Raw genomic sequence first — 16908 nt, 5'->3', positions numbered from 1 at the left:
TGCTGGGGGAAGCTGTGGAACAGAGCTCCAGAGCTCCAGCCCTGCCCCAGCAGCACAGCCCACCCAGCCCTGCACAGAAACACCTCCTGCTCACACTGGGGGACTAATCCCTCCAGCAGGATACCCAAGTCATCCCCACCCAGGTTTTATAATTTGTAGACAACTAACTGCAACATTTAGTTTAAAATAAAAGCATTGACACCTTTGCACAAAGAGATCTTGACTTCTCTGTTGAATGCTTTTAGCTGCTTTTTAAGAAAACGTCCTCATTACTTTATGTGAAAGGAAAAGAGGCAAGCAGGTGGTCCTGCCTGCACTGCATGTGTCATGTGTCCCCTGCCAGGCTGCTATGTGACTAAATTGAGCATTTACACAGGTCTGCAGTGGGCATGGGGACAGCAGAGCCCTCAGGTGCTGTTCTCCCACTGCCTGGAATTCTGTGTGTTACATAGAATTATGGAACAGTTTGGGTTGGAAAGGACTTTAAAGCTCATCTCATTCCACCCCCTGCCATGGGCAGGGACACCTTCCCCTATGCCAGATTGCTCCAAGTCCCATCCAACCTTTCCTGGAACACTTCCAGGGATCCAGGGGCAGCCACACCATTGGATCCTGCTGGAAAAACAACTTGCCCTGAGTTTTCAGCAGCCTCAGCTCACACTCCACGTGTGCATCTGCAGCTCTGCATGCACAGGAGCCTCAGGTGCTCATGCAGGGCACCTCACACACCCCAGAGCTGCTTGTGCAATTCCTGACACACCCAGCCCTTTCCCACTGCTTCCCATCTTCCCATCGCAGTTAGGAAAAGAGGAAAACAAGAAACACCCCCAACCTGCAAATGCTTGTTGGTGTTCAGGTGAGAAAATAAAAGATATTTCAGCAAAGTCTATTTGGTCGTGTGCTTGATTTAAAGCATTGAAAAGCTTCTTGGGCTCCCTCCTCACGCTGCCCAAAGCCCCCCAGTTCACATGCAAATGTGAAACCAATTTGCTGGGGGGAGATGATGCATCACTGAGGCGAGTGAAGGGAGGAGGGAGGATGAGAGGCATGAAGAATTACATCAAGAACTGGTCCCCAGAGACCTGTGTGATGCACATCCCCACATCACACTGGCAGCTCCCAGAATCCAGCCCCACTGGGGTTTATTTGCTCCAGAGCAGGAATTCATTTTGCACTCAACTAATGTAAGCCCAAAGTGCTTTCAAACAATATTCCTCTAATAGAGACATTATAAAAGCCATTATTTTCCTGTTTAGAGTCAAACTAAGCAAATACAGAGGTAACTTTATTTTAAACAAACTACCATCATCACAAAAAATGGATACCAAATATTCTTTTCCAATATACAGGGAATTTAACTTTCATTTTTGCTCTTCTTGAAGGAAACAAGAACACCAGCTTGGCAAACACCAGTTTGTGCAGCAAGATGATAAAGAAACTGGAAAACACTTCCCTCCAAATCCTCTCCGTTAATGAGAGTTAAGAAAGGTCTGCTTATTAATATATTTAATTTCAAGCTCTCTTTCCTCCTACTTTCTAGAAAAGCATATATTCCAATGACACACTGAAAAAAAATTATTCTTTCTTTCCAAATGATTTCTAAATTGTTCCCAGTTATGTTCTTGAAAGTATTCCCAGTTGTCTGTGACATTTTCAGGCTTCCTACCCACCCCACCAGCATCTATAAGGACTGGGGGTGGGGTGCTGTGTTTGCTGCTATCGCTGGATAAATCCAAAGCAGCTCAGAAGAAGCAGATTTGCTGCCCAGGGAACAAGCCTGATCCTGGCATCCTCCACACCACAATACTGCTTGTTCAGAGCATCTCTGAATTGAGGCCTGCTTTACAGAGCCAGGAACTCCAGCTCACCCTCAGCATCAGCCTCTGGGCAGCTTTACCTGGATCCAGGTGATTGCTAAATGTCAGCTTTGCTGAGATCCCTGCAAAGCTGCTGTCCCAAAGCTGTCACTGTCACCCTGTTTCATTCAGGGACACTGAGAGCTGAGGTGGGCACAGGTGGGATGAAATGCTGAGATGGCCAAGCCATGCTGCAGCCCTCTGCAAGAGCAGTCCCAAGGGAAGGACTCCAAGCAGGGCAGCAGGTGGGATCTCTTCACCAAAACCACCCAAGTGGCTTTGCACTGAGCTTTTTCCCCTCTCTGCCTTGCCATGGATGCCACGGGCAGTGCAGAGCCCTGGCAGCAGTGCCCTGCCCTGGTTTATAAAGCTCTTCCAGGGTGGAGGCTCCACCACTGCACCTCTGCCCTCCCAGCAGGTCCTCTTGCTCCTCAAGGACATCATTTGACCATGAGCAACACAGAGAAGTGAAGATTATTTCTGCCACCAGCAGGACATTTGCTCCGTGCTGATACTGAGCCTTGTTCCTAACATATCCTTGGGATCAGAATCCATTCCTGCAGCCCCAGCACCACATCCAGCACATGCTGCCCCTGCCAGTCCCAGCACTGGTTCTCAGTCCAAATGGCAACACTGCAGGTTCCCATGCTCCTCTGAGGACAAGTTTTGGGGATGGGGACACCTTATAGGAACACCCTCTGGAGTCCCACCATCCCTGTTCCCATGCTGTAGGATGCATGGAGGATCAGAAGGTCCAACAGCTGCTGGAAGCTGGCAGAACATCCTCTTTAACCTCCAGTCCCACTGCAGTGCCACCCCAGAACCCAAACAGCAGCCAGGACACAGCCTGGATGCAACCCCTGAGCCCAAATTCACAGCAGTGCCCATTCCACGTCATCCCTAGTCTGAGAAATGGCATTTTTTAGTGGAAAACTGGAGTGCCACATGGGAACAGTGTCCTGCACAGGCAGGCTGGTTGCTGCAGAGCATCTCCCAGCTGTGCTGCATTGCAGCAGGAGCATCAGGCTACATTCCCCCAGCCAAGGAACCAGCCTGGGCATCCTTTAATTCTGTGGCAGTCAGGATTAACTGGACACTGCAATAGTTGTAGATGCACAGCAATCTTAAGCCTTCATCAGCCTTACAAAGGCTAATTTATTATCCTTTCTGCTCCACAAACAAGCTCTGCCTTCACTTACACCTTCACCGGCTCAAAGAGGTTTCAGAGGTAAAACCTGGACAAATTTTATCAATGAGTTCAAATCGAGCTAAATCAGAAGGAGGAATGGATTTACCCTAATCCCCTCCAAACATTCATCAACATCACCTGCCAGCTCAGCAGGATTTAATCTCTTTTTAATCTCTCAAAAGCAGTGGAGTGGATGGGGAAGAGGTTGGGCACACAGCAATGGTGGATCTCTCTTTTTTTCTTTTTTTTAGATACTTCTGGCTGCCAAACAACATGAAGCAGCGCTTGGAAATTCATTCGGATTTTGCCAATATCACTTTCCAGGTAAACTCCTGGGTCGGCTAGAACACTGGCTGGCTGAGGAGAAGAGGTGTCTTGGAGGAACGTGGTATCTCCATGAAGATGCTCCAGGAGCTCCAATTCCATCAGGGAGCGCAGGGACTGCTCAGGCACTGTCAGTCCGAGGTGGGATGAGGGCAGGGATGGGGTGCAGAGGCACCGAGGGGTGGCAGAGCCCTCCCACAGCCCCACCAACACCGCTACAAAATCACAGCTTCCCGCTCTGTAAACAGCTCCAATCCCAGCCTGAGCGCCTCCCGGGCTGTTTCCCCTGCCTCCCACTGAAACTGGCGGTGACAGCAGCGATGCTGGCTCAGATGGCCGGGGTTGTCGTGGCCAGTGCCACCGCAGCGTTGGCTCAGCACCCAGGGGACCCTGGCACGGCGTGCTGGTGGCAGCGGAGCTGGCGCGGGGGCTGCGGCGCCTTCGGGAGCCCCGGATCGCAGCGATAGCGTGAGATTCGAGGTTTACATCACACCAGCGAGCGCTTTTGGCACAGACAATCGGTATTAGCGAGCGAAAGGAAGCATCAGGAACAGCCGGCAGAGCAAAGAGACACCTCTCGCAGCAGCCCCCGGGCTAGGGAGAAAATAAATAACAAACGCAACAGAAGCAACACTTGGACAGCAGAGAGGGAGAGGGGAAGCCTCCGCAGAGGGAAGGCAAAGCTGAATCAAACCAGCCTAGATCGTGGCTGAGATGAGCAGGGAATTAAACTTCCCGTTGTCACCTCCTTCCCACCCCTGTCGGACTGAGCTTTGCGCTTCACCAAAGCGCTCCAGCCACACTCACACAGGACCGAGGGAAAGCTGAGCCCCGCGGGGCTCCAGGGCTGGCAGGGATGAGCAATCCTCACTAATTGTGGGGCTCAGCAGAGCCTGAACAGGACCCTGATCAGACATTGGTCAGACATCCCTGGTGGGTTGCAAAAAATTGTGACTTCAGACATCAAAGAATCAACTCCACCTCTGAATTCCCTGGGCACTGTGGTCGATTAATTTGTGGAGCGAGTTCCTGAAGCATTCTGAGGCACGTGGCTTTGGTTTTACCAAAATCATCAAAGCTGAAAAATTCATCCATCCTATTCCTTCCTGGCATGGAGCTCACCGGCCAGCCAGCCCTGCAGAGCCAGGTTCTGTCACCCAGCAAAGCACCACGCTCACAAACCTTCAGCAACACAAACTTCTTCATTTTGAACTCAGCTCAGCCTGCTGTTGCTGAGGTTTCACTCTAGCAGGTTACATTTATCACACAATATTCTGAGTTGGAAATGACCCATGAGGATCATCAAAGTGCAACGCCTGACCCAGCACAGGACAGCCCCAAGGATCCCAAACCCAACCCAGAAAAAGCCCCAAAGAAGGCAGGATGGCCTCACTGGCCTCATTAGCGGCTCCACAATGGCCAAAGGGATGAAGCCACCACTTTCAAGTGGCCCAGCTGGCCCCTGTCCTGCTGCATGTCCCACACTGCCACCAGAGAATCACAAAGGTGGGAAAAGACCTCCAAGATCATCAACTCAGCACTGCCCAGGCCAGCGCTAAACCATGTCCCCAAGCACCACATCTCCACATTTTTGGGAGCTCATGCCCACACCCAGGGAGCAGGACAGCAGCCACCAGCCCTATTTCACAGCTCCTGAGGCCATCTGGTCCCTCGGCACTCCAGCCCAGTGTCCCAGTGATGGGAAGAGCCCCAGCAGCTCTCCAGGAGCCTCTGGATCCTGCCTGTGCTGAGCAGTGAGGCAGCCTGTGCTCGAGACCTTTCAGTGCCAAGCAGAGCATCCCTTCCAAGCTGGCACTGTCCCCACGCTGATGGCACGGTGACAGTGACACAAGCTAAAGCCCCAGATCCAGCAGCAGGCTCTTCCTGCCTCCCAGCTAGACAAGATTTCCAGCTCTGGCAGCCAATGAGAAGCTCCAGTTGAGCTTAAGAACATTGTTAGACAATTCCTCAAAAGAAGAGGATGTTGAAATCTACATTTTCCAGGGAATTCAAGCCTTCAGGAGCTTTCCTGAAAATGGGAACTGTATCTGTGGCTTCACGTGCTGTTTGTGGAGGACAACTGTGTTCACAGGACTTAAAATCAAACTCAATCCGAAAAGTTCCCATGAAAAAATTGGATTTGCCTGCAACACAAGGATCCTATTTTAGAACCCAGTTTGGGTGGAAAGGGACCTTAAAGATCATCACCCTGCCATGCACAGCACAGGGAGGTGCAGGAGTGGGAAAAGAGGATGAGAATTTTGTGTGAGGCTCCCCTTGTTTCCAGTTCTTCATTAATTTCCACTCAAACGTGCACATTTATGACCTTTCCAGGCACAAAATAAAATTTAAAAAATAGAATAAATAAATATATAAATAAATAAATGATAGTAATGCATGCAGGGAAAGGAAGCCAGAGCCAGCTCTGGAGCCTGCAATCCAGATCCCTGCTCCCAGGACGTATTTCTAAATCTCAGTCAATACCACATGTTTTCCAAGGAACGAGGCATTTCACATTTTATTAATTCTAACTAAAGCCCTTTTTATTGCAAACTTTCTATTTAGCATTTGATTGCAGCCACCACCGAGACTCTCACTGTATTAGAGCAGAAAATCTATTGATATTTTTCTTTCCTGCCATCTCAATCCCAGAAGGTGCTATTGAAATTAGTTTAAATGCACTTCCAGAGGTCCTTTCCAGCCCGAGCTACTTTATGATTTTTACCATTTGTTTCTTTGGTGCTCTCACGCAAACTTGGTACAGCACTTCCACAGGTGACTGAAGCTCCATATTGTTATTCCCACCAAGATTTGGCCTCTCCCAAAAAGAAGGCCAAATATGCCAACCAACTCACTTAAAGGGCAGCAACTTTATGAAGCTAAAAAGACCATTTCAGTATTTTTCATCTTTTCAAAGCCCAACTCTAAAACTGAAAAACCAGCTTAATACAGTGTTCAAAATCCCACCACTCTGGTGTGGCTAGCACAGGTTTTTCCCATGAGAAGTTTTCTTGTGTTTTTGTAAATAAAGATAAAGTTTGGATGTTGTTGGAACAGTGTCCCAGAACTTGGGCAGTGCAGGCCTGGCCAATCAGGCCTGGGGGAAGGCTTCTGACTGACCAATCTGGGTGACTTTTGAGAACTCTATATATGTGATGAAATCAAAACAATAAAGGTCATTCCTTCTTGCCACTGAGAACTGATGCATTCATTACTCTGCTAGCTGCTCAACAGCGACACTCTGGTCCGATTTAAATCGAATGGTTAAATACTCCACATGTTTGGCACAGCCAGAACTATCTGCTTTGCAAACAGATGGCCACCCCCTATTAATTTGCCACCTTGACACAGAAATGCAGGTTGTCAATTAATTAAAAAACAAATGCCAGCAGTCTTCAGTTCACATTCTGACCTGCAGCCTTTTCTCTTTATCTTAAGTAGGAAAAATAGATATATATAAAACTACCACCTACTAATGCAAACTCTTGGCACGTAATAAATGCTGTTCTCAGCTTTAACAGATTTATCAAGGTGAAACCACCGTGTCGCCAACATCCTTCTGGGATGGAGGAGCCCAGACCATAATTCCAGTGTTGGTCCCTAAATATCCCTGGATTGAAGGCTGACCTCACTGTCTGGCTGCAGGGCTGGACCCACGCTGGAAGGTTTTTCTTCAAGGGCTGTTTGATCTTCAATCAACAATGCTTATCAGTGCTACAGTCTGCCAGCCATTCCCAAAAGTTTGATATTTTTAACAGCACATTCTTCTTCTCCTTTGAATGCTATTTAGAGACAAGATAATGCAGCAGGGGAAAAGTTGCCTCCCTGGGCTGAACATGGACAAACAGAGCAGGATCCTGTTGGGGGGGAATATTTTCCAGGGCTACAAGCCCCAGTTGCTGTGCTTTATGTTTCCCCTCTCCCAGGATTTCTGCTTTTTCTTCCTCACATAATATCCTAATGCTTTTTTTGGCCATTGCATAAGCTGAGAACAAACCAAGATAATTCAGTTAGAATTCACTAAAGTTTTCATACATTTTATTTCCATGTTGTCAAAAGTTTCTTTTCTTTTTGTTGAGGACTCCAGGGCACAATGCCCCCTCTTCTGACAGTAGGCACAAGAGATCTAATTCCCTAAAAATACATCATTCTTCCATTGCAGGCACAATGTTCTGAGATGGCTCAGTGTATAAAACCCCTCTGTTCAAAGAAACACCCGTGAAAAATAAGAAATAGGGAATGGATCTGGGTAAGCCTGGCTGGAAAGGTGAAACTCTTCCATGGGTATGAATGTGGAGATTCACATCTTTGGAAGAGAGAAGTCTTTCAGATGCCCTGGGCTCTTCTCCATGGCCCTGCAATGGATGCTCAGTGCTTGGGGTGGCTCAAATTATTCCTAAAATAACCCCCAAAATGTCTGGGGAGCCCTGAACTGAGCTGCTGCTTCTGGAAAGGGAGACCTGCCAGTCCATGGAGAGGATATAAGGCAGAACCATGACACAATTCTTACCTCCTAACCTGGGCCACTGGCAGGAACAGAGATGGAGAGGAAGATGAAGAGGACTGTTTTTTCTAAAGAGGAGAGGAGAAGCATTGTGCACAGGCAGACAGCCGGGAAAAATTGGGATGGAGCCTCCCTGACGGGGATGGAAACTCTGACTCATCGGGAGGTTTTGTGGGAAGAGAAACCTGCTAATGTGATCCAGCTAATCCGATAAAAAAGTGCTCTCTGCCGCCACCAGGGTGGAACAGGATCCGTGGGGTCCTGGGGAAAACACAGCCTGGTGACAGTGAGGATGTCACTGTGCCCCTCTGGTGACAGTGAGGATGGTGGCACTGTGTCACCAGAGGGCAGGGTGGCACATGCCAGGCTCATCCTCCAGCTCCCCTGAGCACCACAGGGCTGTCCCAGACCTTCTCCTCCAGGCTGGGGGTCTCTGCTGCCTTGGGAAGATGCTCATTGGGAATGGGGTGAAGAGGCTCAGGGCTGAACTGCAGCAAGTTGTGCCAACCACCCCACAGGTCCCCCACTGTCACCCCCCTCTTCTGGCTCCAGCTAAGTCATGAGATCCTTAGAAACACAGGAAAAAAAGGCAGCATGAGAGCAATGGGCTGCATCCTCAAACCAACAGAAAAAATTAAACCAGCTACACTTTAAACACTGATGCACTCCAGCTCCTGTGTCCAAGTCCAGGCTGGAGTTAGAGGTCAGGAAGCTGCCTTGGAGCAAGGCTGGCCTGATTCCTGCAGATCAGGTTCCTCCAAAGCCACGTGCAGCGACCAACACAAACCAGCGCTCCATCCATCTCTCCATCAGAACAATTCCTGGCCCAGAGCCCTCCTTTAACACTTCCCTCCCGGCTCCCTTCGCCACCGAGCCGAGCTGCAATCTCACAGTCGTCAGGAGGAGATTTAATTATATCTGCAGAGGTCAAGCAATCCATGCAAAAGATGACGGCGGCGGAGAGAGATTCTGTGGCGCAACACGAGGATTTCGCCTGCAGCACGGCGGCAGTCAGGGCCATTTTTCAGAGAAGAAATGGCATCTGTCAGAACAAAACCTCCGGAGGGAAACAATAGGAAAAGGTGTGGGGGGAGGCAGATAATTAATATGTTTAAATCTGGCCGTATAGGTGCAAAATCAGGCAAGGCAATGCTGGTTTTTATCACTTGTTATTTTTTTTAAGAGTGGTTTGATCAGTGCTTGTTCCAGTAAGTTTTGCTGGGAGAGTTCTCCCTGCTGAAGATGAGCTATGGATCCCCAAATATACACTACAATTCTATATTATATATAATTTATAATACATTATATGATATAATAGATCATTTCTATACACCATATAACATAGTATATGTCATATATAATGTATGTGTAATACTACAGAACATACATTATGCATTATTTAATTATATTAAAACGAGTGTAAAATCACAAAGGTGGAACATTAAAGCTCAAGCCTCCAATTAGGAATTAATAGTATGAAAGCTCTAATCACACTAACACTTCAGCCTGACTCGAGGAATACTGAATAAGATCTCAAGAGGAGGCAGAGGTGCTGCTACACGACAGTTCAGACAGAAGCCTCACACTCACCGGATGGAAAATTGTCAGGAAAAACACGTTAGCAACACAATAACTTCTTTTTAATGCAGAGCTGTTAGGAAAACACAATTATATGCTTCATTTATACTGCAAGATATAACCCAACTTATGGTAAAAGCATTTAGAGCTCGTTTTGTAGAAAAACCAGAGGAGTACAAAGGTAATAGGGAAAAATTGCACCTCGAGGGGATGACACCTCCCCCCTCCCAGTGGGGCCAGTCCATGGTGGTGGAGCATCCTCACCTCCCTCTCCTTGTATCCAGCAGGAAAGGGATGCAAAGGGAAGGCAGAGTGAAAATAGAGATTTTTCTGCAAATGCTGCAGAAATATCATGATGGTGACAACAACCCCCAGGGAAGGAGCTGGCAGTGCTCATCCTAACAACAGAGAAAAGCCAAAGAGCTTTGCAAGGGTCCAGGTGCTTTCCCACTGCCCTGGCATGAGGATCAGTCAGGCACTCTCCAAGCTATAGGATGCTCTGGTCTGTTACAGGCAAAATACAATTTATTTACAGAACATTTTCTCTATTATGGATGCACAGACTGATCCTGGTGCCTGCTGCAGGCTGTGAGGTCCAAGTCCAGAGCTGTTCATGGATTTACCCCGCGGTTATGATGGTGTAACACCCTCAGGCTTTGGACCACTGATTCAGGAGACAGTGTTTATCATTGATTCAAAGACCCATAAATAAATCAGAGAAACTTGTACCGTTTTGATCCCGATTTTTTTGTCTCTCGCTGCCTCCTCTGCTACAAGGACTTGCATGGATCAGGCCCTTGACAAGGTTATTCAGAAGCAGACCAAACAAACATGTTGTTATACACAAGTCAGCCTGGCCTTCAAAACATCTCCCATTGTTCCCAAAACAACCAGATTAAAGCCTTCCCTCTGTGCACGCAGAGAGAACAACAATTTCCTTGAATGGATGGACATTTATTATTTAGCTCCCAATCCCTGACTTAAAGCCCAAGGCAAAAAAAAAGTGGAGCTTCATACAGTTTTTGCTGTGCAACCCATCAAAGACCACTCCAGAGAATGTAGGATTGTCCCACTGAGTAGCTCAACCACTTTTCAGAGGAAGCCCTTGCCCATATTCAGGGCCTAAAAGAAAAGAAATAAATTTTAAAAAAAAAACCTGCATTTGCAAATCAACAGGAGCTGCCTGCCAAATGAGAATGAAATGGGCCTCAAATTAAAAATCTGCTGGACTTTGTTCTCCATCCAAAATCCTCCATCTCCAAAGAAAGATTTATGCTACTTCAAAACAGAGTTGGCTTCGAAAGTAGGAAGGGGAAGAATATATTTTATCTTCCAGAATGGCAAAGCAGTTCTGGAACAAGGAAAAAGGGACCATGTTTATCACTGCAGTGTACAATTTATTGTAAAAGTCAAAACAGAACATTTCACAGAAATGCATTTGCTACATCGACTCAGGCTCGTTCCAGCTCAGATCCCATTTCTGAAGGGTTCTTAAAAGAAGAAAAGAGCATTGGTTGGAGATTAATACACACCACATGACTAGGAGATTTTAATTATCCATAATTTATGATGGTGTATTGGCAAAATAGTTCCTGTCAATTTATCAGCCTAAAAGGCAAGACAGAGGGTGTGTTTGGAGAGGCAAAGCTGCAGGATCCCACTAGGAAAATTCGGGAAAAGGTCTGATGGTGCTGATGAATCCTACAGAAATGCTGCAGGGTTAATCACAGGGTGTTCCCAAGGAGCACAGGCGCTCCCAGGGTCACAGCAGTGTGGATTTGGTGTTCCCAGGCTGGGTCCTTCTCCTCCTCCTCCCCATTGATCCCCATCAATTCCAGTGGCTGGGAATTGGGCATCATGCTAACCTGGTCTGATCGTTGTAACACCAACAGCAACCAGAAAGAATTTCTATTGCAATTTAGTTCTGCAGGAAGAATAGAGAGATGATAATTCACTCCCCAAAGATGCCCCTGGGGAGCAGGGAGCAGGATCACTCCTCCTGCATCACAGCATCCCTGCACACCCTGTGAGAAAGCACAGAATTGGGCAGGTTTCCTGTCACAGGCCTCCCTTGCCAAGGCAATTTTGCCTGGGCTGAGAAGGAAAAACTCCCTCCTGAACTTCGTGGACCCCCATACACAATTTAGGATATAGGAAAAATCCTTCCGTGCTGGTGCAGCAGCCAGCACACCAGATCTTGTCACTAAAGCTCTGCTAAGAGCAGAACGAGCCTCGGTGTTAGTAAAATGCACAGTTTTTCCTGTGGTTTACTTATACAGCTGCAGAATTTCCCCTAGAGCTCAAGTGGGCAAAATCCCCACATTTTCTCCAAGCAATTGGAGGGATGAGAAAATGCCCCAGCAGGGACTAACAACCCCCCTAGGTGGTGCAGGAACACGCTGCTCTCACTGCAAACACCAGCACCATGCACAAGCAGCTCAAAACCCTGTGAAAGCTTTCCCGGCAAAGGAGCAGGAAAGGGTCAGCAGCAGGTACCAGTGCTCCAAGAAAAAGGCCAGAGGGGACAGAAGAAGCAGGTTTTGACTCAAATTTATAGGAGGAATCCAAAACAGAGGTAGGTTTTTCCTTCAGCAGGGCTCAGGTGACTGATGACAGGGACGGTGTCCCAGTTTGGACAGGGGTTCCTCGCAGAGATGGCACCACTTTCAGCTGAACCTCCCCAGTCCCTCGTGGCCACTGTGTAGACACCAGAGGTGTTTCTGCAGTGCAGTCCCAGGGATGGAGCAGCTCCTGGATCCAGCCCACAGGATGGAGGTGGGGAGTTGGCACTCTGGTGTGGGAAATGCTCCTTGCAGCGTGTCCTTTCAGGTGGCTTCTTATCAGCCCCACACCTTGGGCTGAGCACTCTGCAGCCCTAAAAATCCTGCCGAGGAGCAGCAGGCTGCAAGCAGCAGCTCCCTGGGCACTGGGAAGTTTGGGGTCAGTGTCCCAGCTGCCATGGCAGGCTGCCCTGTGCAGCATCACCGGTGACAGGGACTGCTTTACCTGGGGAGCTCTTTTCCCCTGCCTCAATGCCACCAATATTCCTGATGAAGAGAACTCCTTACCAAGCACAGCCAGCAGCAGGGAGGGCTCGTCTCACCCTGTCTGATGTGCCAGGAGGGCTCTCACTATCCACTTGTGGGTGTCCAGCCCCTCACTACCTTCTCCATCCCTCCCAGCGGGAAGCCTTTCCAGGGGAAACAGGGACACTGTGGAAGCAGTGAAAGAAAGGGTACAAATGCCTGCCTTCTGGGGAGGCCTCGGCTGAACACACACTCCCATTTCATTGTCCCTTGAAACGTGCCTTGTCCTTTCAGAAATGGAAATGCTGCTATGCACTAGGCCCCTGCGTAGCTGCAAAGAGCAATTGCGGCTGACTGCAGCATGCAGGCGAGAGTGGAGACCTCCCGGTAACAATATCATGTCCAGTAAGTGCACAAAACAATTCCATTAACATTTCAGGCTGCTTTGGGCTAAGGCAGCTCACGGCAATGGCAGAGCTGCGCCGTGCTCCCAGCGAGTTATTTATGCACAGTGACACTGCACAGCCCAGCTTTGCTGCCTCCCCTGAAAGAAAGAAATAAACAAAGGGGAAAAACAAAACAAAACAAAAAAAAAAACCCTGTACAAAACAAGCCTTTTAAATCAAAGGGCTTTAGAGCTCCATAAACTCGGCAAAGCAAGAGGACGGCAAAGAGCTGTAAGTGTTCCTTGCCCAGGTCCTTCCTAGAGATGGATTTTATCCGGGATATCTGCACACGATAGTGGGAGAATTCTGATTTTTCCAGTCCACCCTATCCTCCTCTGTAGCTTTTTTAAGTGGAAACGCTTTGAGGCAAACACTGTCTCAGCCCAGCCCTGAGCTGTGCCGCCAGCACCCGGCAGGAGCAATGGGGCTGAGATGGGTGTGAGGTTCTGGAGTTTCAGAGAATCCCATGTGGTTCCAGAAGTGCTCAGGCAGTGCTCTCCATGGCAGGCACACGAGAACTGCTGGTGATCCTCGGCTGGCTCCCACCCCACACCTGCCGGAGTTATCCGAAGGAAAAGCAGCATGAGACACCTCTGCTCGCTCCGCTCCGGGCCACGGTTTGATGCTGAAGTTACAACCATTATACCTGCAGTCTGCCAGGGAAACAGAGTCAGCCCATTGCATCCCTGGCTTCATTGCAGCGGCCTCATGCCACAGACAAACGTGCACGGCTGTGCACCAGCAAATGTCACTTGATAACTCAGAAAAGAAAAGAAGGGGGGGAAGCGCCCTGAATATCAGCAAAGGGTAAGTCACTTCCTTTCTTCTGCCGCTGCTTTCAGCTCCTCCGTAGCAGTGACAACAGCAGCATCTGGTGGCAGTGGTCAGTACCTGGGGTGCTCCTCTCGGGTGTCCCATCACCCCGGCCAGCACGGGCACCATCGCTCCGCTCGCCGCCGGGGCTCAGCTCGCTGCGCACCCACAGGAGGCGATTTCCCGCAGCCTGCCGGCAGCGAGGACCCGCGGATCAATTGCGAGCGCCTAATCCGGGACTAATCTCAGGGATTCAGGCCACGGATGAGCTGCCGACGAGGGGCCCCGCGCCCCAGGGCTCGGGCGGGCACTGCCGGGGGGACAGGGGACCGCGCAGCCCCCCGAGACACGGCCAGCACGGCCCCAGTCCCGCACCAAACGCTGGAAGGCGAAGTCAGTCGTGCTGGCATCCGACAACTTCTTGGTAAAACCGAGTTCCCGAAGCTGTCAGGATTTGGGGGCAGCCGCAGTTGCCAGTGGCACACGCTGACGTGATCCCAGATTTCTGCTTGCACGCACTGTGGGCTGATGTTTCGGCAGGACAAATGTCCTGCTCCCAGGTGACCCAGCTGTCGGTAGTGTTTTAAGAGCGTATTTAGCGTTTTAAGAGCAACGGCAATGATAATAAAACGCTTTGAAGCCCGCAGCACGCAGACACAGGCGAAAACAACGAAAGTTGTTTCCTTTCAGTGTAATCCGGCATCTCAGAATAAACGAGAACTATTAGGTTTGCAACAACTTTAAAAAAGATAGATAACCCAAATGACAGAGAACAGTTAAATACATGTCTTGATACATAAAGATTAATTTGCCGCGTCTGGGAAACCTCACACGTTCCCTCCTCTCGTGTCTTAAGAGTTTGATCACAAAGTATCACAACAGTGAGGTGAGCCGAGAGCATCCTGAGCTGCTGTACCGAAGCAGGAGAGCATTTTCTCCCTTTATTAACTTGTTTTTCAAAGCAATTACCCGAATTTGGCCCGGAAGGCAGCCAGGATTACGTCTGGGATGATCCCACTCCCTCCAAAGGGATCTGTACCCCACGGCTTCGTAGCTGAAACATCAGCGCTGTTTACCCACAGCGATACTCGCAGAGAACTCCTTAGCCCTGAAGTAGCATCCTTCCCCTTCGCTTCGCCTCCTCTAGGATGAAGGAAATTTCCTACAGCACTCCGCGCTCTCAAATATCCCCTGCGCATCCCTCTCCCGTTACAGGAGCAGGGTGCTTCGCCCCGCAGCTGCAGCGAGCGGGGACAATGTGGGTGAGGGAGGTCTCCCCTGAGCGCTGGGGGTCTGGGGGCACACGGACACCCCCAGCCCGGAGCTCGGCACCCCTCCGCGGGAGCGCAGCGCCGGGGTGCGCAGGCAGGTGGGGACGGAGGCGAGGGACGGCGCCGGACCCGCTCGGGAGGAGCCGCCACCCGGCCTGGCAGCTCCGCAGCTCGGGAAGAAGGTGCAAAACAACGGCACGGCGAAGAACAACAAGAAAAAGTGCCCGACAACAACCGCGGCAACAGCCCGCCCGCCCCGCGCACCGGCCCGGGCCGAGCAGGTGAAAGCAGCTCGGCACGGACACACCACACCGCGCTCGCCCCGCCGAGCAGCGCCCGCCTCGGGCTCCCCCCGCCCGCTGCGGGGCACCCGACGGCTCCCCCCGCTCCGCTTCCAGAGCACTTTCAAAATTCCCTCCCGCAGCGGCCGGGCGCCGCCGGCACTTTCCCTGCCCGCCGCCCGCGGAGCCGCGCGGGACAGACGCGCCGAGCGCACCCGCCCGAGAACCCCCGCGCCCCCGTACCTTGTTGCAGTGATAATAATCCAGCGGCCCGAGGCAAGTGGGGTCCGCGCCGGGCAGCGAGCCCACGGCGGGGGGGGCGGAGGGGTAGAACCGAACGTCCATGCCGGGGCTGCGGGCGGCGGCAGGCGGGGGCTCCAGCGGGCATGGACCCGGCTGCGGCGGCGGCGGTGCCTCTGGCGCGGGGAGAGGGCGGGGAGAGGGCGGGCGGCGGCGCGGGGGGGCGGGCGGTGGCCCCCGGCCCGCCCCGCTCCGCACCGCCCCGCGCCGGGGCCGCTATTGTTCGCGGCGGGGCCGGGCGGCTCCTCCCGCCGGGGGCTCGGGCACCGCGGGCAGCGCCGCCGGAGCCCCTCGGAGCAGCCCCGAGCGCTCCCCGGCCCCCATCCCCGGCGGGTCCCGCTGCCTGGTGGGGAGCCTGTCGCATCTTCCGTGCCCCACGGCCCGCACCGTGCCCGGTGTGCCCTCTCCCGACACGGGACGGTGCCCAGCGGCTTCTTTCCCTCTGCACCTGGTGCCCGCCCGCCGGTGAGGGATGCTCTCCATCGCGCTGATCCACCCCAAGTAGGACCCCAGTAGGTACCTCAAAGAGGTCCCCCATGTAGAGCCCCTAAGTAAACCCTATCTCTGGAAGGCCTGCGCCTCCCCTCTCTCCCAGCCTGGAGAGAACAGCCGGGCTCAAGCCCTGCACCTGGCGTTGGCTTGCTGCTCCCCAGGGCACACAGAGCCCCATTCTCCCCCTCCCTGGCTCTCCGCACCTCGCTGTGTTTACAGATCCCGCTGCGGGAAGGCAGCTCCATCCATGGCCACCCTCCCTGCCATCCCCCTCCGACTCGCACGGGACTTTGAGGGCACAGCAGCATGGAAAACCCAAATGTGCCTGTGGGGAGGGAGGATGCTCGGAGGTGAGCAGGCTGGCCGTGCAGGATTCCCCCTTCCTGCCCCCTGCCGCAGGCTCCACGCTCTCCCGCTCCCTGCCAGCGGCTCACAACAGATCCCTCTGGAAAATCGGCCCGGTGGGAGAGAATATTATATACAGAGTGTTTTTGCGGCACGTTATCCCATCCCCAGATAGAGGGAAACGCTTGAAAGTTGCAACAACCGATCCATATGCTGGCAGAGCGCTGGGACAGGGCTGGTAGAGTCAGTTTGCTGGCAAATCTCCAAGAGAAATTGCCTTTTTTTTTTTTTTTTTTTTAAGAAAAAACCCTCATGACTCCGAAGGCTCATTTCCAACATGCACCCTTCAGGACTCTCTGGAGCTGGAAAACTGAGCTAAATAAATGCTGAGTTCTTCCTCCAGCGTCTTTCATTGCAAGAGCAGAGCCAATTCCTGCCAAATTCAGGGAGGAGGAAGGCGGGCTGTGGTTTCGAGGGAATGCC

At 51.3% G+C, this 16908-nt stretch overlaps 1 protein-coding gene across 1 annotated transcript in view; it reads right to left on the bottom strand.

The window, feature by feature from the left end:
- Positions 1–15739, bottom strand: part of LOC146428837 (TOX high mobility group box family member 2-like) — an 84661-nt gene extending 68922 nt beyond the window's left edge. The window contains exon 1 of the mRNA XM_085079676.1: positions 15532–15739. Within this exon, the coding sequence (XP_084935802.1) occupies positions 15532–15633 (102 nt within the window). The 5' untranslated portion in view covers positions 15634–15739. The remainder of the gene's footprint in view (positions 1–15531) is intronic.
- Between the last annotated feature and the right edge of the window lie 1169 nt (positions 15740–16908).

This window comes from Lichenostomus cassidix, chromosome 20 (assembly GCF_008360975.1).
Source record: "Lichenostomus cassidix isolate B80296 chromosome 20, HeHo_3.0, whole genome shotgun sequence".
NCBI classification, from domain to species: Eukaryota; Metazoa; Chordata; class Aves; order Passeriformes; family Meliphagidae; genus Lichenostomus; species Lichenostomus cassidix.
The sequence above is the reverse complement of the archived record's forward strand: the minus strand, read 5'-3'. Positions and strand labels throughout refer to the sequence as shown.